This window comes from Ranitomeya variabilis, chromosome 6 (assembly GCF_051348905.1).
Source record: "Ranitomeya variabilis isolate aRanVar5 chromosome 6, aRanVar5.hap1, whole genome shotgun sequence".
NCBI classification, from domain to species: domain Eukaryota; kingdom Metazoa; phylum Chordata; class Amphibia; order Anura; family Dendrobatidae; genus Ranitomeya; species Ranitomeya variabilis.
In genome coordinates, this window is record NC_135237.1 from 40,241,320 (window position 1) to 40,267,128 (window position 25,809).

Consider the following 25,809-nt stretch of genomic DNA (forward strand, 5'->3'; position numbering starts at 1 on the left):
CCATCTGTTTCTTTTCAACCGTTGGAGATTCCAAGTAGACCTGGGACTCATTTATCCCTAGACTTCATCACTGATTTACCTGTGTCAGCAGATAATATTGTAATTTTGGTGTTGGACAGATTGAGCAAAATGTCACATTTCATTGCTCTTCCTGCTTTACCTAAGGCCAAGACCTTGGCGAAAATTTTCATCAAATAGATAGTTAAATTACATGGGATTTCTATTGATTTTGTTTCTGATCGGGGGGTGCAATTTATTTCCAAATTTTGGAAAGCATTTAGTGCTTGTTTGGGGATCCATCTGTTGTTTCCTTCACCTTTTCATCCATAGTCCAATGGACAAACTGAACGTGTTAACAAGAACCTTGAGACTTACCATAGGTGTTTTGTATCTGAGAATTAGGAGGTTTGGGTTACTTACCATATTTTTCGGACTATAAAACGCATCAGATCATAAGAGGCACCCCAACTTTTCAGAAGGAAAATAGGGAAAAAAATTAATGTGTCAAATGGGGGTCCGTCTTATAGTCTGAATTCAGCTTACCGGGGGGAAGATTGGCAGCGCCAGTGGAGCAGGGTCACAGTAGGTGTTCGGTGGTCCGGCGATGATCTGACTTCCATCCCAGGCTGGTGCGGCAGGTTTGGTTTTGCACGGGCTCCGCCAACATTTTTTGAAAAACCGGAGTTCCCGAACATCTATTGGTGCAGTCGGTGGCCTACGGGAAAATGAACGCTGGAGGCGGCGCATGCACAGATTGAGATCTCGACCCCAAGATCTCGGGACTAGATCCTGTTGCTGAGATCTCAGTCTGCACATGCGCCGCCTCCGGTGCAGCAATGGAAGTGCGGGGGGCTCCGGGCTTTTAGAAAATGTCGTTGGAGCCCCCACAACACTGAGCAGTGCTGAACCTGCTACACCAGCCTGGGATGGGATCATTGCCCTGCAGCATCGGACCACCGAACACCCCCTCTTTCCAGCCCAGGGCTAGCAGAATCGCCCAACTCCTGCTGCCGCCACTTCTTGGTAAGTACATTCAGAATATAAGATGCACCCCCATTTTCCCCAAAAACGTTTTGTGAAAAAATGCGTCTTATAGTCAAAAAAAATACTTACCTCTAGCTGAATATGTGATGAATAACAGTTGTCATGAGTCTACTGGTAAGTCCCTGTTCATCGAGGCGTATGGATTTCATTCTCAGTTTTGCTCTTTTAATAGAGCTCAGTCTTCAGGGTTACCTGAAGATGAACAGTATCATCATCTATTACATCTGTGTGCCAAGGGGTTTTGAATAATTTGAAGATGGGGTTCAAATACAAGTGTATGGCTGATCGAAGATGCTTCGTGGGTCCGGACCTGTGTGTTGGTGATTTGGTGTGGTTGTCCTCAAAGAATATTAAGTTGATGGTTACTTCTTGAAAACCTAGGATCACTGGTCCTTACAAGATTGTGGCCATAGTCAATCATGTGGCATTCCGCTTTACTTTGCCGCCCACCTTTAGGATTCATAATTTATTTCACCGGTCTCTGCTCAAAAAATATGTTGCACCCTCTGTACCATCACCACCTCCATCTCAGGTCATTTGTTATTGGAATTTTGGAATTTCAGATTGCTATGACCGTTCATTTTTGCTTGGTTTGTCGGTCTCTTCAGTATCTGGTACCAGCATCTGATGTCCCTGCAGTCAGGTTGATCCGGTCTTTTCATGCAGCATACCATGATAAACCCGGCCCTGAGGATCCAGACGTACCTTGTAGAAAGTGGGGTACTGAAACAGGTTTACCATGACAGAGTGGAGCCAGAAAATTGCATATTCCTCCTACTCCAGCACTGATTATAAGCAGTTCATCTTCATATGAAACATTGCAGGTTTCTTCTAGCAGTGCAGGGGTAAATCTGTTCAGTTGAGAGCTCCAGGAAGCTTACCTGTGTTGATGCTTTCAGCTGTTCAGTGTTGGTCACCCCCCTCCTATATATACTGACCTCTGGTAAGCAGGCATTGCCAGAGTTAGCCTCATGCTGCATGGTTCAGGAGATGGAGGAGTTTTGTTGTTTGAGGAGACATTTGGTTGATTTATCTAAACACTGTTGCTTGGTTTTGGATGCATGCATATCCTCTTCTTCTCCTATTTTGTTTTTTCCCTTCCTTCACTCCCCAGTGTTCCTCTCTGTTGTTTGTGAAAGCATTTTTGCATGTATGGTATTTTCCTTTATCCCTGTATGTATTCCCTTGGTAGTCTGGTTGGTGTAGTTCCATACACAACTACTCCCCTCTTCCCTGGGTGGGGGGAGGAAACAGACTTAGGGCAGATTCCTGGCGTCTTCACCATTAGAAGTAATCCGCAGAGCATAGATAGCTAGGGGGCCCCTAGAGCTAGGGACAGGGTAGGAGCACTTGACCCCAGGATATCAGACAATAGAGTCGTGACAGTATACTTTTGATAACTATCAGGAGTAAGGAACAGAATGGCTGTTGTCTGCAGCCATGGAACACATAGCTCTGCATACGTGTTGCATACACACAACGTTTCAGTATGTTTAGTTGTGACTTATTTTTGCAATGTTTCTTCATTTTTTTTCTCTATTTTGAGTACAATGGAGCAAAAAAAAAGAAAAAAAAAAGAAAGTACTCATAAGATAAAATAATCCTGGCAAGTAAAAAAGTACAGAATTCTTAGAAGACAAGCTATATAACTTACTAGTGTAGGTCAATTACGCCAAGTGTCCCTATTGTGAAATACCCATGACCCTGCAATCCAAAAAGGGACTGGCTCGGATATTAAAATGAGGAGTTAGCCTGCCCCCTTCACATACAGCCCTGGTCATGGTCCGATACAGCGGTGGAGCAGATAAACCCAGGACTGGACGATAGGGACACTATAGTTATAAAAGTTACTTCTTTAACACCCATTTTAGAGTTGTTCAGCTGCTTATACTTCTCAGGGAAACTTGGAATTATGGGGTTAATATGTTTTCGTTATTTCCAGTTTGATTTTTGGCTCTAAGTTATACAAGTCATGTCCCTTTAGCACAAAAAACGTATTGTCCGGTGTGAGTCATTCCCAAATTCTTGTGGTGCCCACATTGAAATGGAGACTGGTGTATAAGATGTTTTCAGCCGAATTACTTTATGACTCAGCTGGAACAGGACTATGGAAAGTTAAGGCTTCATGCATTCTATTTCCTTAAGAAAACTCCAAGACGCCCGCTCAAAATGTCACAGATTTCCCACATTCCACATTTGCAGCACTGATTCCGCTATTTCTGTATGTGAGGTGTATATTCCACACGTATTACCCTATTTATGTTGGAACACAGCAGATACAACAAGTAATACATTCTAAGGAGCTACTAAAAGGTATTCAACAACATGCAGTAAAACATCCAGCGAGCTCCGAGCGCAACAGTTTAACCTTTAAGATGCCGCTATCAATTGTGACTTCTGCATTTCGTAGGTCAGGAATAAGAGAGGGGATGAAGATGGTGTTTGTCACTACCATCGACCAGGGCGCACTACTTACAGTGATGGATGTCGCACTCTACACACCGCTCCCACATTTCCACTGTCTTCTACACAATCCTCCCCTTTCTGATGAAGGTCCAGGTATAGAACCGAAACGTTAAATAATTCGGGATTTTTGAAAATTTATTCTGCATTTTTGAATTGTAAATAAAATTCTTCTTTTCTGCAAAGTCCTTCTGAGTGCCGAGTTCTACATCAATTTACTACTACTATTCAATGAATTGGGGATAACTTTTTTTGGGGGGGAAAACCCCAGACTCAAACAATACCAGACCACCCCAAAACAAAAATAAGATCTCCCTCGGTCACAGTGACGTATACAACCTTGTACAACTGCCACGAAAATCACTGATTACTTCTCCGAAATTACATTTCCGCCAGAGTTATTGACTAGTGAAAGGGGGAGATTTTTTTTGGTTTTAGGACTCAGAAACTGGGTGGTCTTAACTAGAATTTTATGCATTGTCAAAAAAGTTAACAAAACTGGCCAATATTAATCCTGGACAGATCGGCAACATAAATTAACTCACAATTTTATTTTTAATCCAATCACTTCCTAATTGGAAACCACAAACCAGAACTACAGCTAGAAACGGCAGAAGAGCCTCCTCGTGTGTTCCCCTCCTAATTATGTTCATGAAAACCCTCTCAGAAGAATTTAGGTGATCCCCAGGGGATTTTACACCAAAGAGTCTGGCCCAGAACTTGTTGCTTAGCTACCAGACAATAAATAGATCATTTCCAGAAGTCTGTGTAGTACTTTAGTTTTTCTTGGTAATGTCAGCAATCACCACGGATTGTACAAGTCTGAGTCACAACGAGCTCTTATTTCATGTGGGCTCTCGGGCAAAGTATAGTTTTTAGTAAATCAGTAAATCACAATAATAAGTAGTTTGCGACTCGGCGGTAGGTACGATTTGGCAGCAAGTAGTAAAGATTTGATTACTAGGTTATTCACGGCAGTTATATCAGGCGACGTGGACAAGTGATTCATAATGGCAGTGAATGGCATGTGCTTCTCTTTAACAGCGGCAGACAGGGTAACTATATACACACTGCTCAAAACAAGGAAGGGAATACGAAAATCACACATCGGATCGGGGTGCACGAACAATTCAAGTTGGAAATCTTCACTGGTATAAATTGTGTAAAATGACGGATCAATGATTGAAAACCAAAATAATGAACCAATCGAGGTCTGGATTCCAAATCACCCAGAAAAATCGAAGTAAAAAATTGAACTCACAGGCAGATCCAATGTGGATTTTATCACCACAACTCATATTGCAACTCAGTAGTGTGCACGGTCCCCACCCATACTCCCAAGTCGTTTTCGGTGACAGTTTTAGCTAATGTTCTACAATTTAGTACATAATTCTACATTTAGTGTATGACCTTACATTTATCTACATTAAACTTCAATTGCCTTGAGTTTACCTAAACCCCTCTGTAATATTAAATTATCCTCCTATGTGTTGATTACCCTGCAAATTAAAATAATACTCTGTTTGTTCTCTACAAGGTTATTAACAAATATGTTAAAAAGAAGATGGCCCAATACTGGCCCTTGTCATACCCAACTACTAACTGTGACCCAATCAGAGTGTGTTCCATTAGTAGCCACCCTTTGTTTCCTATCATGGATCTAGTCGTTAACCCAATTACACATATTTTCGTCTAGGTCTATTCTCTCATTTTATGTACAAACTTTTATGTGGCACCGTATCAAATGGCTTTGAAAATTCCAGATAGACATCATTCATGGCGTTATCCTTGTCCTTTCTGGAATAGCTCCTAATAGAAGCTGATCATATTAGTCTGACAGGACCGATCCCTCATAAAACCATGTTGATGCTGGGTCATGAGGTTATTCTTATTGAGATACTCCAGGATAGTGTCTCTTAGGAAACCCTCAAGGACTTTACCCACAGCAGAGATTAAATTTACTGACCTATAAATTCCAGATTCCCAATTTGTGCCATTTGAATAATGGCACCACATTTGCCACGCACCAGTCTTAAAGTACAGACCCTGTTATTATGGAATCATTAAATTTTAGAAATAATGGTTTATTTATAGTAATGAGTGAATACATTCGGCACTATTCATTACTCGCACGAACAGTACAGTTTTCGGGCTATTCGTTACTCGGCGAGTAATTAGGTATTTGCCTCGGTATATTTGAGTGACCCGTCCAGCATGTTTCGCGCTTTATTTGCAGATAATGAACATGCTGGGCTGGCTTGCCAATCATAGTAATGCCGATGCCATCTTTGGTGTGGCATTACTGTGATTGGCTGGCCTGACAGCATCATAGGGGATATTTAAAGGCTGCCGACACCATGTTGCACACATTGCAGCTGGAAACAGCATAGTGAGAGCTTAGGGAAAGTGATAGGAGCATATAGGGAGCATTATTTATTCCAAAAAGCTATTTTAAGAGCTGAAGATTGTGAAGAGTAGTTCTTTGTTAGGTGGGGATAGCGTACGGAGAGATTTAATAGGAGGGAGAGTGAAAGTCAAGCACCTGGGTGTTCTCATCATTGCATGTACATGCTGCCGATCTCTGCCAGTTTTCATTGTGTTGTATAGGTTAGTATTAGGAACACACTGTGGGATTATGGTAAAATAGGGAGGATTTCATCCACTGCCAAAATATACAAATCAGCTATTTTTAGAGGCAAATAATATTAGGTAGTATCAGCATGTACAAAACCATTTTTTTGGAGCTACATAATATTCCTGTGCAGCAGCCTATAACATTTTTTTTTTACCGCAAAATAATATTCCTCAGTGCCAGCATCTAGTAACATCCATTTTAAAAGCTAATTGCTCAATAATATTCCTCCTCTATTGCTTAAATATCTAATATTTCTCTAGCAGTTGTGCGACTGGTGCAAAACCTGTTCTGCTATGGAAACGTCACTAGTTACCATTAATTTCCTTGAGTCTGCTGCTGTCGTGTCTCATAAAGGCGATGTAAAAAAGTCCCCAAAAATTTCTATTGGTTAAACAAATAGCGTATTTTTATCTAGCAGTTGTGCGACTGCTGCAATCTAGGCAGAGATAATCAAACGTCACAATTTAGCAGTGGAAATAATTTTCATTAGTATGCTTTTGAAATGTGTCAGCAAGGCAATATAAAAAAATCATAATTTTCTATTGGTTTAATAAATAACATCTTTATCTAGCAGTTGTGCAACTGGCGCAATCCTGGTAGAGATAATCAAATGTGACAATTTAGCAGTGGCAATAATTTTCATTAGTCCGCTGTTAGTGTATCAGCAAGGCAATCCAAAGATAATTATAATTTTCTAGTGGTTTAATAAACAGAGAATCTTTATCAAGCAGTTGTGTGACTGGCGCAATCCTGGTAGAGATAACTAAACAAGACAATTTAGCAGTGGCAATAATTTTCATTACTCCCCTGTTGCAGTGTGTCAGCAAGGCAATCTAAAAAAATCATAATTTTCTATTGATTTAATAAATAGCATATCTTTATCTTGCAGTTGTGCGACGGGCAGAGATAATCAAACTTGACAATTTAGCAGTGGCAATAATTTTTATTAGTCGCTGTTGCAGTGTGTCAGTAAGGCAATATAAAAAAATCATAATTTTCTATTGGTTTAATAAATAGTGTATCTTTATCTAGCAGTTGTGCGACTGGTGCAAAGCCTGCAGAGATACGCAAACGTGACCATTTACCTGTAATTTATGTCAGTCTGCTGTTGCCATGTATAATAAAGCTGAAATCTGGAAATAAATAGCCACACATTGCTAGATACAGTGAATTTGTACATAAGACCTTTGTGAGGGTACTTGTGAAAAATAAAGCCAGTATTTTTTTTTTCATAAGCATAATGCATTCAATATGAGAAAGGGTGACGTTAAGGGATGTGGATCATTTTAAAATGCGCGCGTGTCCAGCCTCCCGTGACGTCACGGCTTGTGATTGGTCGCGTCGCCCATGTGACCGCGACGCGACCAATCACAAGCCAGAACGTAATTTTAAAATCCTGAAGGACCTGAAATTACGTCACGGCTTGCTGTGATTGGTCGCGTCGTGGCCACATGGGCGGCACGCGACCAATCACAAGCCGGGACTTCACGTAAGGAAGTAAACGCGCGAATTTTAAGCAAACAACGCTGCCGGTTCCCTCGGTGAGGTGAGTATAGCAATATTTTTTATTTTAATTCTTTCTTTTACACATTAATATGGATCCCAGGGCCTGAAGGAGAGTTTCCTCTCCTTCAGACCCTGGGAACCATCAGGGATACCGTCCGATACTTGAGTCCCATTGACTTGTATTGGTATCGGGTATCGGTATCGGATTGGATCCGATACTTTGCCGGTATCGGCCGATACTTTCCGATACCGATACTTTCAAGTATCAGACGGTATCGCTCAACACTAGTCCTTACAAAAAAATGGTGGTGGGGTATTGGCCAGTTTATGTACATTTTAAGCACATCTAAGAGACAGGGTTAATACGCACCACTGACCTATTCAGGCCACAGTCTTACACATATTGGAACATGGTCATTGCCACGCTAAGGCCTTTAACTGAGCTCTGTTGTAACACCACCTGTCACCTGAGTAATACACTCGACAGACCTCGACACTCTCTGGGGCATATCCTGTAATTACTCCATTGTTGCTCAAAACCATGCAAAAGATACATTCTGCCTGGTTGGGTAGTTTCCAGAAGAAGTGCATATACTTGTGCAGATTGGTCAATGGTATTCTTGTCTCTTTCCCTTGCGGAGGCTGCTTCCAAGTAAAATGAGGCTTGTACATGTTCCTGACATGGGTTTCGGGCCTGATAGACTGAGCATAATACAGGCCCTCGCTTGCATATTCAGAATTTAATTCTAATGCTTTTGGTGTCTGGTAGAATCCACTTTCCTGCCGTTGAACATACAGCTCCCCCAACTCCTGTATTATATTCACATTACAGCGGCTTCACCCACTATGATGGTGGCTCCATTGGGATCCGGTGGCAAAAATGAACTGTGGATTTTTACAAAACGCAGGTTTCACAGCACCTGCTGGCCCTCTGAAAATGTGAAGCGAGAGCCGCATAATGTCATGGTGGTGGACGTGGTGGTGGTGTCGGGCGAAGCCCAAAATTCAAATGGGCATGTTTGAAATGGCATTGTAAAGGGACGAAGAATATGTATTCCACTATCTGGCTAACAATTTGGAATGAGGGAGGGACCTCCCAAATGGAGGAGTGAGAGCCCTCACAAATGTTAAAGGAAAAACTGAAGCCAAAACGCTCTGTGTGATCATATGCTAAAGGGGAGGCATAATTTTTTTTTTATATTTATTGAAAAAATGTTTCTTAGCATTTTTCCCTTTAAAAAAAAAAATAAGTTTGGTAGGTCTTTTTACAAATCTGTACAAACGTCGCAATAGTCTTACAACATTATTTCCAGATACCATATGTAGTCAGAAAGGCATGCAGGCATCCTCTCCATGCTTTTCCCATTTAGTTTTAGCTCTTTCCCATCTATTTCATCTTTTTTCCCATGCCCCCAGACCTGTTTCTTGGGTTCAGCAGAAAAATATTCAGCTTTCCCATTGACTTGTATTGGATTCGTTATTCGAATACACGGATATTAGAAATTATTAGTGCCGATTTTCCCAAATTCGAACATTTCATTATTCACTCATCGCTATTTATCTGTCACTGTACTTAATGTCTGCAGTACTCGGGGTGCATCCCATCCGGGCTTGGAGATTTCTCTATTTTAGTGCTTCTGAGTCGGTGCTCTACGTCCTGCTGGGTTAAGCAGGTGACATTTACCGTATATGCTTGAGTATAAGCTGGGATTTTCAGCACTTTTTTTTGTGCTAAAAAAGCCCCCCTTGGCTTATACTCGAGTTAGGGTCCCAGAAGACAGAGGGGGAGCAGCAGGTCACAGGAGACAACAGCCGGCTGCTGCGGCTAAAGCCTGTGCTACAGAGAAATTAATATTCACTGTGCTGGCAGTGAATATTCATTTCTCTGTAAGAGCGGGCACAGTAGTCACAGCTGCCGACTTCTGGACTTCCGCAGCGGCCGGGCGATCATGTGTGCCCGCTACCATATGCGTGGAGGGCATTGAATATTCATTCTCTTAAGTAGCTTGCACACATGATTGCCCCGCCTCTGCAGCTGCTGGCACCGGAACAAGACACTGCGAGGGAGAGCAGGGATGGTAAGTAGGATGGCTTATTTTTTATATACCGTATATACTCGAGTATAAGCCGACCCGAGTATAAGCCGACCCCCCTAATTTTGCCACAAAAAACTGGGAAAACTTAATGACTCGAGTATAAGCCTAGGGTGGAAAATGCAGCAGCTGCCGGTAAATTTCAAAAGTAAAAATAGATACCAATAAAAGTAAAATTAATTGACACATCAGTAGGTTAAGTGTTTTTGAATATCCATATTGAAACAGGAGCCCCATATAATGCTCCATAAAGTTTGATGGGCCCCATTAAATGCTCCATATTAAAATATACCCCATATAATCCTGCATAAAGGGTAATAAGGGCCCCATAAGATGCTCCATAGAGATATTTGCCCAATATAATGCTGCACAAACGTTATGACCCCATAAGATGCTCCGTACAGTCACTTGCCCCTTATAGTCCTGCACAAACGTTATGTGGCCCCATAAAATGCTCCATACAGTCACTTGCCCCTTATAGTGCTGCACAAACGTTATGGCCCCATAAGATGCTCCATACAGTCATTTGCCCCTTATAGTGCTGCACAAACGTTATGGCCCCATAAGATGCTCCATACAGTCACATGCCCCATATAATGCTGCACAAACGTTATGGCCCCATAAGATGCTCCATACAGTCACTTGCCCCTTATAGTCCTGCACAAACGTTATGTGGCCCCATAAGATGCTCCATACAGTCACTTGCCCCTTATAGTGCTGCACAAACGTTATGGCCCCATAAGATGCTCCATACAGTCACATGCCCCATATAATGCTGCACAAACGTTATGGCCCCATAAGATGCTCCATACAGTCACTTGCCCCTTATAGTGCTGCACAAACGTTATGGCCCCATAAGATGCTCCATACAGTCACATGCCCCATATAATGCTGCACAAACGTTATGGCCCCATAAGATGCTCCATGCAGTCACTTGCCCCTTATAGTGCTGCACAAACGTTATGGCCCCATAAGATGCTCCATACAGTCACATGCCCCATATAATGCTGCACAAACCTTATGGCCCCATAAGATGCTCCATATAGTCACATGCCCCATATAGTGCTGCACAAACGTTATGGCCTTATAAGATGCTCCATACAGTCACTTGCCCCATATGCTGCGGCTGCGATAAAAAAAAAAAATCACATACTCACCTCTCCTAGCTCAGGACCCCAGGCACTTTCAATATTCACCGGTCCTCGTTCCAGTGCGGCTCTGTCTTCAGCACTGACGTTCAATCAGAGGGCGCGCACTGACCACGTCACCGCATCCTCTGACCTGAGCGTCACAGCCAGAGGATGCTGAAGACGGAGCCGCACCGGAACGAGGAGAGGTGAATATCGTGCAGCGCAGCGCTCCCCCTCCCCGTATACTCACCTGCCCCTGGCGCGGTGCAGTCCCTGCTTCTCCCGGTGCTGAATCTTCTTGCTGTACTGAGCGGTCACCGTTACCGCTCAATACAGTAATGAATATGCGGCTCCACCTTCTGATAGGGGTGGTGCCGCATATTCATTACTGTAATGAGCGGTACCATGTGACCACTCAGTACAGGAAGAAGCTGCAGCGCTGGAAGCAGTGACGTGCAGGGACCGCGCCAGGAGTAGGTGAGTATAATTAGACAGCCCCCGCTCCCCCTCCCCTGCCGACCCCTGGGTATGACTCGAGTATAAGCCGAGAGGGGGACTTTCAGCCCAAAAAAATGGGCTGAAAATCTCGGCTTATACTCGAGTATATACGGTATATATTTTTCTGAAGGAAGCCATGCATACAAGGATGGGGATGAGCAGCCATGCATAACAGGATTGGCATGAGGAGCCATGCATACCAGGATAGGGAAGAAGAGCCATGCATACCAGGATAGGTATGAGGAGCCATGCATACCAGGATAGGGATGAGGAGCCATGCATACCAGGATAGGGATGAGGAGCCATGCATACCAGGATAGGGTTGAGGAGCCATGCATATGATAGGGATGAGGAGCCATGCATTCCAGGATAGGGATGATGAGCCATGCATACCAGGATTGAGATGAGGAGCCATGCATACAAGGATAGGAATGAGGTTCCATGCATACAAGGATATTGATGAAGGGGCCATGCATACCAGGACAGGGATGAAGAGCCATGCATACCAGGATAGGAATGAGGAGCCATGCATACAAGGATTGGGATGAGGAGCCATGCATTGCAGGATAGGAATGAGGAGCCATGCATACCAGGATAGAGATGAGGGGGCAATGCATACAAGGATGGGGATGAGGAGGCTATGCATACCAGGATAGGGATGAGGAGACATGCATGCCAGGATCGGGATGAGGGTGGCATTTATTCAAGAATAGGGATGAGGAGGCCATGCATACCAGGACTGGGATGAAGGGACAATGCATACAAGGATGGGGATGAGGGGGCTATGCATACCAGGATAGGGATGAGGAGACATGCATGCCAGGATCGGGATGAGGGTGGCATTTATTCAAGAATAGGGATGAGGAGGCCATGCATACCAGGACTGGGATGAAGGGACAATGCATACCAGGATAGGGATGAGGGGGCTATGCATACCAGGATGGGGATGAGTGGACAATGTATACCCAGCTTATACTTGAGTCAATAAGTTTTCCCAGTTGTTTGTGGTAAAATTAGGTGCCTCCGCTTATACTCGGGTCGGCTTATTATCGAGTATATATGGTAATTGAGAATTTATTTTATCCCTGATCATGTCTTCTGTTATGGAATTTTCTCTAGTAAAAACTGCAGAGAAAAAACCTTTAGCAGATTGTCCTTTTCCTCATCCTTTTCCACCATTTTTGCCAGATTATTTTTGAGGGGGCCAACACTATCATTTTTGAATTTTATACTGTTTATGTAGTTGAAGAATATTTATGGATTATTTTTACTCTCTGTGAAATCACTGATACATACTGTCCCAGAGTTTCTCAATTGTATTCAGGTCTGGGGAATGTGAGAGAAAGTCAGTGGCGCCAAAGCCTTCATCATCCATGATCTCCCTGCACAATGTGGCCACATGAGTCTGGGTATTGTCCTGTACCAGGAGGAACCCATTGCCACTGTACCAACATAAGGACTGACAATGCCTCTCAGGATTTCATCCTGGGTCCGAATAGCAGTCAGGGCACAATTGGCTTTTATGTGGGAGTTTATGCGATCCTCCAAATATGTGCCTCCCCAGAACATCATGACCCACTGGTCATGCTGGATGATGTTGTAGGCAGCATAACATTCACCATGGCATTTCCAGACTCTTTCATGACTGAAACATGTGCTCAATGTCATCTGTGAAGAGAATGCGGTTCCAGTAGTGGAACTACTAATTCTGGTGCTTTCTCGTGAATGCCAATTGCTATGCATGGTGCCGGACTGTGAGCATAGGTTCCAATACAGGACGTTGGGCCGTCATACAACCCTCATGTAGTCTGATCTTCATAGTTTAGTCAGATACATGCATGCAAGCAGTCACTTGATGTCATTTTGTAGTTCTCCTGCTCCTCGCATATATGGGCAGACATCGGTAGCCTTTTCTAGCCCTCCTTTTGTAACGGCCCATGTCGTAGAATCTGCTCTATGCCCTACAGACTGTTGAGGAAGTCGTGTATCCTGGCCGGGTAGGACACTGTCTGCGCATGCTCCGCTATATGGATTCTCATTTGTATGATGCGGCATTACACAGCATGATGCACTGCTTTGTTTTGAATGCGAGGAGGGGCTCCTATGTCCTTACACAGCGCGGCCTCCAGTGGATGGCAGGAGTTCCACAGTCACAGAACATATTATAGAAAGCACATTCGTACATATTTGAGATAGAGCAAAGGATAGGCAGATAAATAGTGCCACACTTATGGGGAGTGTACCCACTACATTTGTATTAAAGACCTCCTCATAGACTACCATATTTTTCGGACTATAAGATGCACCAGACCATAAGACGCACCCCAAATTTTCAGAAGGAAAATAGGGGAAAAAAAGTGTGTCAAATGGGAGTCCGTCTTACAGTCCGTATTTAGCTTACCAGGGAAGGGATCAGCACAGGTGGAGGAGTGGTCATAGGGGTCGTTCGGTGGTCCAGACTGGTGTGGTGGCCTCCAGGAAATACCATTCCAGGCTGGTGCGGTGGTGGTGCTCTGTGTTGCGGCGGTGCTCTGTGTTGTGGTGGTGCTCTGTGTTGCAGCGGGGCTCTGAGAGGTGGCTGGGCTCTGTGGGGTGCCTGGGTTCCGTGGGGTGCCTGGGTTCTGTGGGGTGCCTGGGCTCTGTGGGGTGGTGGTGGTGGCGGGGCTCCGCCGGCATTTCGTCAAAGCCTGGAAGCCCCTGCAGCTCCGTTGCTGGGATGTGGTGGCTCCGGAAAAATGGCCACCGGGGGCGGTGCATGCTCAGATTCAGATCTCGGCAATGAGATCTCGTCCTGGGATTTCGTTGCCGAGATCTGAATCTGAGCATGCGCCGTCCCCCGGCGGCCATTTTGCCGGAGGCAACCGCACCGCATTGCAGCAATGGATGTGTGGGGGCCTCCAGGCTTTAACAACATGCTGGTGGAGCCCCGCCACCACCACAGAGCCCCGTCATCGCCGCACCACAGCAGCACCATCCTAGGAAGGGAGGCTGCATCAGGACCGCCGCCACAGGATTTGTAAGTACATTCCTACCATAAGACACACCTCATTTCCCCCAAAACAAATTTTGGGAAAAAGTGCGTTTTATGGTCCAGAAAATACGGTACATTGATTAACCCAAATAATACATATGATGGTATTGGCTGATGTAGGATGAAAATCACATACATATTTCCTTTAATTGGTTTATGCATCACACATATATCAAACAGTCAAGTTGCAATTAGCTAATTAGGTTAATTAGCATACACACTTACCTATATATACCCACCTTTTTACTCCTTTTCTAATACATCCCTTGATGAAGCAAGGGTGAAACATGCACTGGGGCACCAGGACCACATGCTACATTAGTTTGACAGACATGTAAGTGTTCCCTCATTTTTGAACACGTTTTGCCGCTAGTGTTTCAATTTTACTGATATGGACTAGAGAGTCTTGCATATGTATTTGGACAAGTAAAGACAATATAGTTATGATATGTTAATATAGTAGTGATAACACATGTATTCATGTAAATATATCTAATGTGTTCCTCCATTCGATTACTCTGTTAGGATGTAATTGTTTTTAATTATTGAAATGTAATAAATACTACATTTTAAGAGGCTATATGCACCTACTTTTGTTCTTTGGTGTTCTCGGTTAGAGGAGTGTCTCTAGTTACAAATTATTGTTTCTGTCATGATGGTGTCATGTCCCCCTGGAAGACCTTGAGTTAGAAGGTGAACTGGGCAATGAATCATAGGTCCTCTTTAGAGAAGGTGTGATTCATGTCCTATTTTAAATGGATTTCCTTTCCATCAGTGCTGAAAGGGTTAAGGACTCTTTCCATGCTGGCTCAGAACATAAAGCTTGGTTGTTCTCAGCTGAAACTGCTTATCATTTACTATTCCTACATATACTGGTTCTGAGCTTTTCTTCCTTGATCGTGAAAGAATCTTCTTCCTGAAAAGCGTTGAGCTGTGTAGTTGGAGTTTATAGTAGTTATTGGAGAGTTCCATGTGCAGTAGGTTTGTGAGAGTTTATCCCTTTGTCCTTATTCCTATTTGGTTTGTTTATTCCTCCCTTTCCCTCCCTCCCTCCCTATTTTTGGTGAGTGTTTTGTATGATAGAGGTTTACAGTTTCCCCTGTCTGACTTTGTGTCTTGTTTCCCTTACTTTTCTGTCCCATGCCTCATGGGGTGAAGGAGGGCACAGATTAGAACATAGTAAGGTTGGAAACCCAGGCCTCTCTACCTTCAAGAGTACCCCTGGTACAGGGATAGTTAGGGTCCCAGTTCCAGGGACAGTTTAAGGTCACTCATCCTTACTCCAGTCCGTCACATTGTGACAGTTTCAGATTGATGCTCTTATACGGTATGTTGGTAGTCATGTATATATCGCCTAACATGTATATAATATCGCCTAACTGTCGCATTTTCCACTGTATTATAGTGGAAAATTGTCCCTAAGTTTATGGCAATGTGTCCCAAAGTGGGCTTTTTTTATGTTTCTAGAAGAAGACAGTAGTTCAAATGTTGGGATGTGTACATATATACATGTTCACTTGCACACAGTAATATTCCTTTAATCCAATTATCCAAAAAGTTTCATAACCTGATATGTTTCCATTATTGCCCAACACAAGAAGCAGAAAACTGTATAGAGACGACCAATAAAGATTGTCACGCATGCGGGTGGCGCACGTGGATCCTGGTCCCACTGTGCCAAGGGGCCGGGATTACCTAGGAGGGGCATGGCTAAGCAGCTACTTGGTTTTCACTGGAGCTCCTGATGATGGAGTCAGGCTTGACATGCAGGTAGCCGCCAGGTACCTCTCCTAGCCAGTTCCCAGTACCACAGCTGCTGACACCAGGGCCAGGTTCGCTAACACGGACTCGGAGTCACAGGAAGGACTGGATTCAGAACCTACTCAGATAGTACGATTCAGAATCATCAGACAGGTGCGTCTGCAGGGTTCGGGTACCACCAGAGCGGTTTCAGGGTTTAAGTACCGCCGGAGCGGCTTCAGGGTTCAGGTACCGCCGGAGCGGCTTCAGGGTTCAGGTACCGCCTGAGCGGCTTCAGGGTTCAGGTACCGCCTGAGCGGCATCAGAGTTCAGGTACCGCTGGAGCAGATTCAGGGTAAGGCCTCGCTCACATCTCTGTAAAAAAAAATCGCTCTGATGTTGATCCAGAATAGTAGGACGAGTGTCATGTGAGTACAGTGCGGTTTTTCTCACATAGCATCCGCATTACATCTGTATACAATGCACTTTTTATCAACTTTTATATACTGTAAGCTCTATGGAATTTAAATCTAGTTTTCTAACTAATAAAGCAATCTTATATACAGAGATAGATAATTAGATAGATAGATAGATAGATAGTTAGTTAGATAGATAGATAGATAGATAGATAGATAGATAGATAGATAATAGATAGATACAAATATGTCAGTGTGATTTCTAATCAGTGTTTTGCTAGCTTATATTTTGCACTTGAATCTATTAAAAAAAATAGATTAAAAAAATTACTTGGGCTCCCCCGTAATTTTCATAACCAGTTGATGCAAGGCCCATGGCAGGGGGCTGATGTTAATATAGATACAGACACATAGAGAGAGAGAGAGAGAGAGATGTCATATATTTAATAAACTCTGTGGAGCTTATCCAGCAGCATTTTAGGAATAAATGTAAAAAAATGGAGTGGGGTTACCATTTTTTTTTATTAACCAGCTAAGAGAAACCAGACAGCAGTGAGCTGGTCGTACATAGGTTGAAAAAAGACCCAGGTCCATCAAATTCAACCTTCCTCCATCAATTGTACATTTTGTCACAAATTTAACTATAACCCACAATGTTACGCCCTTTTTTAAAAAGCTGCTAGAGTGTCTGCCTTTACAACCTCTTGTGGTAGGGAATTCCACAGTCTAACTGTAAAGAAGCCTTTCTATTTAGCTGCCGGAATCGCCTTTCTTCCACTCGTAATGAGTGCCCACTGGTCCTAAGTAGGTCTTTAGAAGGAATAAGTCATGGGCCAGCCCTTTGTACTGGCCATGCATATATTTATACATATGAGATCTCCTCTGATGCTTCTTTTTTCCAAGCTAAACAAGCCTAACCTCTCATCATATGAGAGGCCTACCAGGCCTTGTCATAATCTAGTTGCCTGCCTTTCAACTGATTCTAACTTCTGAATATCCTTTTTCAAATGTGTAGCCCAAAACTGGATCTCATATTCTAGATGTGGCCTCACCAGTGATTTAGAAAGGGGTAACAATACGCTCTTTCTTTTTATACATCTTAGGATCGTGTTTGCTCCCTATTATTCTTGGATAAGGCCAATAACCATGAAGCTTCCCATCCTATTAACATCAGCTCACAGCTGTCTGCTTTGCCTTTACTGGTTATTAAAAAGGGGGGACCCTAGAAAAAATGACATGGTGTTCCCCCTAATTTTAATAACCAGCAAAGGCTAAGCAGACAGCTGCAGGCTCATATTAATAGGCTTAGCCTCGGCTCTTCCCAATTGCCCTAGTGCGGTGGCAAACGGAGTAATGGTTTTGGGTTTGAACTGCACTGAACTGTGGTAACCTTACTGACATCATCGTAACCAGGTTCTTGCGCTGGGCAGGGTATGACCCGACAGTGGCTGCTGCTCCAGTCTGTGGAGCTGCGTTCTCCATACACTGGATGAAGAAGGAGGGGATCGTCGTGGGATCTTCATTTTGATTAGGACAGAGCTTGTGGATTTTTTTAATGGTAATAAATAGGTGAAAGAGGGAAATTGTCGGGGAGTAATTTTTACAAATAAAGGATTTGTGTGTGTGCATGTTTCTTTGGACTAAGGGGTTAGTAATGGGGGTGTCCAATAGACACCTCTCCATTACTAACCTCTGGGCTTGATGCCAGAGAACATTACACAGATGACATCAATCCCAAAACCATTACTTTGAGTGCCAATATCCATAGACCTTCCCAGCCTTTTAATATCAGCCCGCAGCTATCCACTTAGCCTTTGCTGTGTATTAAAAATAGGGGGATCCCCATGTCATGCCTTTTAAGTAATCAGTAATGGCAAAGCAGACAGCTGTGAGCTCATATTAATAGACTGGGAAACTCCATGGATATTAGCCCCTTCTCAGTCTAATAAGACCAGCTAACAGCTGTCTGTTTTCCCCTAGCTGGTTACTAAAAATAGGTGAGACCCCACATAGTTCTTTTCAATTATATATTAGCTAAATTAGCTAAATACAAGTACAGAAAACTATACACGCAAAGCACTGATTAAATATCTCACTCACATATTTCTATCTATCTATTTTATTCTGATGGTTCGAGATGAGAATTTACTGTACTTGGCTGATAAAATGTCAGGTTTCCTTTGAGATGTGTGTAAAAATTGCACGTGCATGGTCGGTGTGCCATGCGATTTTTTTCTCACACCCATTGACTTGCATTGGCGAGTCTCATCCGATATACGCAGCCACTCATATCATGCTGCGATTTTTTTCTCATCCCGATTCCAGCTGAGAAAAAAATTGTAGATGAACACTGCCTCATTGAATAACATTGGATTTGAATTTTGTATCGGATTGCACTCGTTTGATTAATACGCACACACCATACAGGAATACAGGAACTGGTTCAGGATAACGAACTACCTTCACTAGATTAGGATGGCTCACCTGACAACATACAGTTGTATACACAAGAGATTTAGGGAAACTACAGGGGTTGCTCAGGCACCTCCCAACTGGGGAAGGTGCCTTTTATACTAGATGCCTCCTAGTTATTGGCTGGGGGCATTTTTAAGGTGCGAGTGCTGCCCCTTTAAGAACATTGGAGCGTGCGCACTAGGTGTGCCACCAGGAGACCATGCGGCATACACAAGAAGCATGGTGCAGGAGACAAGCCACAAGACAGGTAGGCCACCCCACGGCCGGGGTGGTTGGGGTGAGTATGTCGGCATCCCTGCATGGATGGGGAGGGGCACAGGCATTAGTGTTACAAAGAATACTTGAATATTTTGTTTCTCGAATCAGATTACGACATCCCCAGCACCCAAACATGCTACCTTATACTCTCTTTTATAGGCCACATTGATTGTCGATTTTAAGATTTTAAAAGTCACACGAGAAATTATTGCATCATTACGTAGAACTTAAAAATAAAAAATGATAAAATAATAATAGAATATTTAAAGAAATATATTATTGCGAAAGTCATTATGGATTTCATTTTTTGTCAGTATACTTGTGCTGATTAGTGATAATTGTAATTTTTTCCCTTAATTATACAATTTTGTACACCAGCATGATCCTTAAAGCTGAGTTCACACATTGGGGCAGTGATGTGGCTTTCCTGCGATTTTCGAAAATTGTGGCAAAAAAGCTATTATTTTACTGCGATTGTGGCAAAACAAAAAATGCTATGTGACTGCAACGTGTGAACACGGCCTAAAACAGACAACTGACCTACATTTCCTTTGTCTGGTGCGTGAAATGACACCAGCTGGACTGAAATCCCTGTATTTAGATAGAAATCCGGAAGTTTTACACACAAGGAATTCCTGTCTGTAGAATCCGGAATACGCAGTGACTGGAGATAGAAGAAACAGCTGCTTTCGCCTTTTCCATTCTTTTTTTTTTTTTTAAGTAAAAGCATCTGTCTATCAATCTGTTATCTTTCCATTGTATTCTTATTTTGGTGCTGCTTTTTTTTTTTGCATTTCTGTGTATGACTTTTTTTGGCCCTAATTCTGTGTCTAGCACAATTTATTTTTATCAGTCACCATTGTTCTACCAATCTATTCAAACCTTAAATAGAAAATAAAAAAATCAGCATTTAAAAAAATAAAGTTGAAAAAATAGGTGGTAGTGAAAAGCGAAAGATAGAATCAGAAAGGTATACAGAGATGGTGGTGCTGCTTTCAAGTAAGTATTCATCTCACCGTCAGTGCTGGATTCACAGTTACACTGCTCAGTAATATTGTATAATGTCCTCTATGCTGCTGCTTCTGAACATGTGCTGCACAGAGGAGGAGAGCAGTAATTCCTCATATCTGTGTGTACTCTGTATCGGAGACATCATACCGGCTAATCTTTACACACCAGCTCAGAGTCAACTGAAAATGTGTAATGTAGGTTACAAAGACGAAAACCAATGAAAAATGCAGGATACAAATCCTATAATGGCCAGAAATAGTGTTATTCCTTGTGTTCACAAACAGGACAGCTTATTTAGAGGATTGGCATTGTTAGGTCCTGGTAAACGAGAAATGCCTTATCGTGGCTACCAGGTACACATGAATTGGCTAATTTATGCGCTAAACTTTCTAAATTTTTCAAATTTCTAGTGCAGTAATGCAATTCAATTTTCATATTTGCAAGTTTTGGCGCTACAGAGTGCTGCCTTATTTATTTGAGCTTATTCAGAGCAGTCACCTGATATAATAGGTACGCTCTAAGTCTTTATGTAATAGTCAGGCTGGGTTCACATAGCGTTTACCACTATGTTCAGTGGCTCTGTTGGGGCTTTCATCTGAATTCCCAGCAAATGGGATTCAGGCATAAGAGCTAACAGGGCCATTGACTATAATGATGGAGATGGAGTCACGGTGTGCCTTTTCAGACATCATTTTCGGCCATGTTCGCCTAGTTGAGATGGGCAGCAACTATGTCTTGCTGCTCGCCTCCAGTAGGCATATTTGTCCAGAAATGATGACCGACAGAGTACACTGAGAATCCAATAAAACCTACAAGGTGAGATGGGTACTGGATATATAATAAAAAATATCTTCCTAAACTTTCCTTACCATTAATGCTCCATGATAGCTGAAATCCTTGATACGCTGCCGCACTGCTTGATTGGAAGACAACATGAAGGCTTGTACCATTGGTAGTGCCATCCGGAGGCAATTCGCTCCCACAGTGTGTCTCGATCAGACTGGCTTGGTCATTCGGTCCATCGTAAAGCTGAAAAGAAATGTGTCCTGGTCATAATATTGATATAACCATGAATTTCTATAGTAGTGAACTCCCACCAAAGTCAAGAGCAGAGGAATTTTTGTATTTTTTCTAGAACATTTGAGGACACAGCCAAAGGGTGAAAATCTGCAGCAAAAAGTTCACATAATGTGGTTTTAGAGCGCCTCCAGCTCTGGAGGACCGGGCATGTATTGGTATTTCACAGGCCACTCATTGTATGAAGAAGTCTACATGTAATACTTCATTTCCCCTCTGGGGGCACTGAAGAGAATACTGAAGAGAATGTGACCGCTCGCCTCCGGGTTGCAGTGTTTGCGGGATCCATCATGTAATCAGTTTATTGTCTATTCTAATAAAAAGGGGTTGTTCAGTGCACACCAGCCAGTTTATTGTATGTTAGATTGTTTATTTTTATTTATATGGTAATTTAAAGGTGTTATTCGCAACTTTATGACTCCTGATTAAAGTATGGGCCAAGGGGGTGCAAAAAAATAAAATAAAATCAATACTTACCTATTGGACCTTGGTACTCTTCACTATGCCCTCTTCTGGTCTCCTGACTTCTGGATGGGGGGGGGGGTGTCAGGTGACTGATGTAGCCAATCAGTGGTCACCCGCTGGAAAAGGAAGTCGGGAGACCAACTGGGGACACAGTGTGCAGTGCGGAGTTACTGTAGGCGAGTATGGATTAACATTTTTTAGCCTTTTCTACCATTAAAGGAAATGTCAGCAGGTTTTTGCTATGTAATCAGAGAGTAACACGATATAGGGCAAGAGAGTCTTATTCCAGCGATGTGTCACTTAGTAGACTGTTTGGTGTAGTTTATATAGAAGACCTGTTTTCTCTGCTGTATATGTAGCATTGGTGAAAATGCTGAGCTGTGCGTAACCCCGCCCACACCACTGATTGGCAGCTTTCTGTGTATACTGCCAATCAGGGGTAGGGGCGGGATTACACAGATTAGCTGGACTACTGTGCACGTGAGACCTAGTCCTGTAGCGATAACCCCCTGCTGATAAAACACTGGTTGTATTGAAACTACAACACACAGCACAGTAAGCGATCCTTAGAATCAGGCTCTCTTGACAGATTCCGTTAAAGTAGTCAACAACCCCGTTAAACAATGGAAATTACTGATTTCTAGAATCATCTTCAAAATAATATTTAATCTAATTTTATAATATCCGTCTGATATTCCTATAGGCCTATCAAGACCGGATTCAAAGAAATTGTAACTTCACAAATCTCTGAAAAAGAAGAAAAAAAAATATCTGTATTTACATTTTGCTTCCTAGCGACAACCACAAAAACAGTATATTCACTCTCGTGCTCCGCGTACACCATCTACTCCATTTCCTCCTGACCATGTGTGCTGGTATACAAATCCTCATCTCTGTAGAAACGTCTGACACACAGTCATCACTCCCCACGGGGAGAGCGAGTTCCTATGTCACAAGATTTAGTAACACATACTTAAAGTAACAGGAAACCTTCAACGTGCAGCTTAGTCCAATGGAGGAGCTTCTATAGAGGCAGATTAAGGGGCCCTAAGAGAGAGGAACCCCAACCTTGGTTAGTCCTTGCTGCAATAGGATGGTAAATTTTAGGACTCTTATCTCCAGAAAAACTGCAAAATTCAAGATGGGTGCCCACTCCCAGTATGATGCTGAATTTTGCAGGTTCCCTAAACATACCCCACCTGTTCTATACTTGTATCATAAGTTTTGCAACGACATTTCCCAAAGACACGTGCAAAACCATTAAAATCAGATTCTGATATCGAGACCTGGCGATTCTCCAGAGAGGGCGGTGCGGCGCAGATGCCGCATATTTCCTGCTGCAGAAGTGGCCTGCCACACATCACTTTTTCTGGAAGTTTCATTTCCTTTTTAAACCACTGTTTTACTGACATGAGATGCTCAGTTTCTCATTAAAAGAGGTTCTGCAGCAGCTGCATTATGTGTTATAATCATTTATGCCAACGCCTTTTAGGAGGTTGCGGTCCGTGAAGCGCAACACTGGAAACATTTTTTTTACCATAGCCACAAGTCATTTTTGAAACCTTTCCATACCCCCTCTGCGCCTCATCCAGGCCCCATCCAACCTCTGCTTCACCGTCGGTTTATGCAAGATTCTTCGAGCTCCCAAAAGATTTGCCGACTCTTCCACAAGTCTGCGAGGTCTTTCTTTCTCCAACATCCTTTCTCCAACAACCTGGCTTATAAACAGTGGCCTAACTTGAAGCTTATGGGACCCAAAAACTCCAACGTGGCCCCAAACTGTCATGTGTCTTTTATAGTATTGGTCATCTCATACTCACCAAAAGGAACTTTGGACTCCTCCTAGGCTCCACGACCTGGCTGAGGTTGCAACACCTGCACCCCCTGATAGTTATACTCTTGCTTGTAAATGAGGTTCTGCAGCAGTTAAGGTGTGTACTATAAGGATTTAAGTGGACATCAACAGTGATCGCCTATTCTTAAGGACAGTTAATCAGATTATTGGAGGTCCATCCAACACCCGGCACCCCATTCACTTCAATAAAAGCTGAGGTGCAGTACCTGAGAATGGCCACTACATGGTGTACAGAGCTGTAATGAAGCATCTTCATACACTTTGTACCTGGCGTCTGAAATCAGCTAGTCAAGGGAGTGACGGGTGTAGTACCTCCACAGACCTGATATTGATGACCTATCCAAACGATAGGCCATTAATATCTAATTCCAAAATTAAATACAACACACCATAATTTATAAGGATATCAGCAGTCACCTTTATGTAACCGGTATAAGCTCTCAATCATTTGATTTGTATGGTCTCCTGAGATCTCGGTAGTAGACTAATCTGGGGCTATGTCAAGGCCATCCCTGAGACCTCGGTAGACTAATCTGGGGCTATATCAAGGCCATTCCTGAGAACTCGGTAGACTAATCTGGGGCTATATCAAGGCCATCCCTGAGACCTCGGTAGACTAATCTGGGGCTATGTCAAGGCCATCCCTGAGACCTCGGTAGACTAATCTGGGGCTATGTCAAGGCCATCCCTGAGACCTCGGTAGACTAATCTGGGGCTATATCAAGGCCATCCCTGAGACCTCGGTAGACTAATCTGGGGCTATATCAAGGCCATCCCTGAGACCTCGGTAGACTAATCTGGGGCTATATCAAGGCCATCCCAGAGACCTCGGGGCAATATCAAGGCCATTCCTGAGAACTCGGTAGACTAATCTGGGGCTATATCGAGGTTATCCTACATGTGATGTCTCTACTGCGCAGGCAGTTCCCTCTCTACATTGTCTTGCCTATGATTTTATCCATGCGTATCATTGTGATCGAGCTGCGGGTCAAGTACAAAACAGGCTTTAATTCTAAATTGCTAACAGTCACATTGCTCTGAGCTGGCAGGGTGGGGTCAGCCGCAGATTTTTTTTTTTTTTGAGAACACAAGAAAAAAAAATCTAGAAGAAATGAGTCATTCATTACCCGCGTTGCATGTCTGAATGAAAACCATTGCAAATCTGAATATTTTGTGATTTTATTTTTAACATATGGCATGCTCCGCTCTCGTAAGGATCAGGACTTCATTTGCACGCAGAAACTTCAAATTACACACAAGATCAAAGCCGCTGTGTAAAGTAATAGATGGAAAAGCTTCTGCAGCGCCCCAGAGTCCTGGTCGTTGCAGTATTGTCGCTCTCCCACCAGGGGGAGTGATGGTACGTCTGATGGTACTAAAGGAGTTCATCTGACCAGGTATCACAGTCACACACTACACTTCACACTCCAGTCCACCAGGGGAAGCCTTGCTTCTATCTATTAGGCCACTCCTCACACACGGGTAAAACTGGTGGGTTGGATAGGAAGTGAGGCAGAAGCTACCTGGGTTCGGCCCAGAGAGGACCTGTCAGGCAGACAGGGGGAGAAGGAGGAACATCTAAGCTGCAGACAGAGGGTCCCTGTCAGGGGTGGGATCCTGACAGAGGCCAAGCACGAGATAGAACGTTACGGAGCTGCGCCTGCACCGATTGCGGCAGCATCCTAAGAAAGGACACGAAGCGAAGTGTATTGTGGAGAGTGAGAAACGAAGTCACAGCACAAGGAGACAATACCGGGAGGAGGGTCTGCCCCAAGATCGGCAGCCTCCTTCTGAGGCGCGTAGCCAGTGACCGGAACACCGAGGGAGTAATTGACTCTACGTATTACTTCAGAAATCGGCAGGACAGTTAATTCCAAGTTGGCTGCCTGACCTTAATACCTAAGAAGACACGGAGGCAAATTGTGGGAGAGGGGCGACGCTAGGGTCCCTATAAATAAGCTCCAGGCCTACCCCGTCATACGGGTCGTCCTATCCATACCAACTGGGGGACAGAGAGAGAAGATCAGAAACATCCATTAAAGTTGTGAGGACTATCTCGTGGTGCTCAGCAGGGAGGTACTACAACACACAGGCGCTAGTAGGAAGGCTACT

The 25,809-nt window shown here is 43.4% G+C and overlaps 1 protein-coding gene across 1 annotated transcript in view; it reads right to left on the reverse strand.

Annotated features, from left to right (window-relative positions):
* The window catches only part of CUBN (cubilin), a 247,056-nt gene that overhangs the window by 120,555 nt on the left and 100,692 nt on the right, over positions 1–25,809 (reverse strand). The window contains exon 28 of the mRNA XM_077268299.1: positions 21,170–21,329. Coding sequence (XP_077124414.1) covers positions 21,170–21,329 — 160 coding nt within the window. The remainder of the gene's footprint in view (positions 1–21,169; positions 21,330–25,809) is intronic.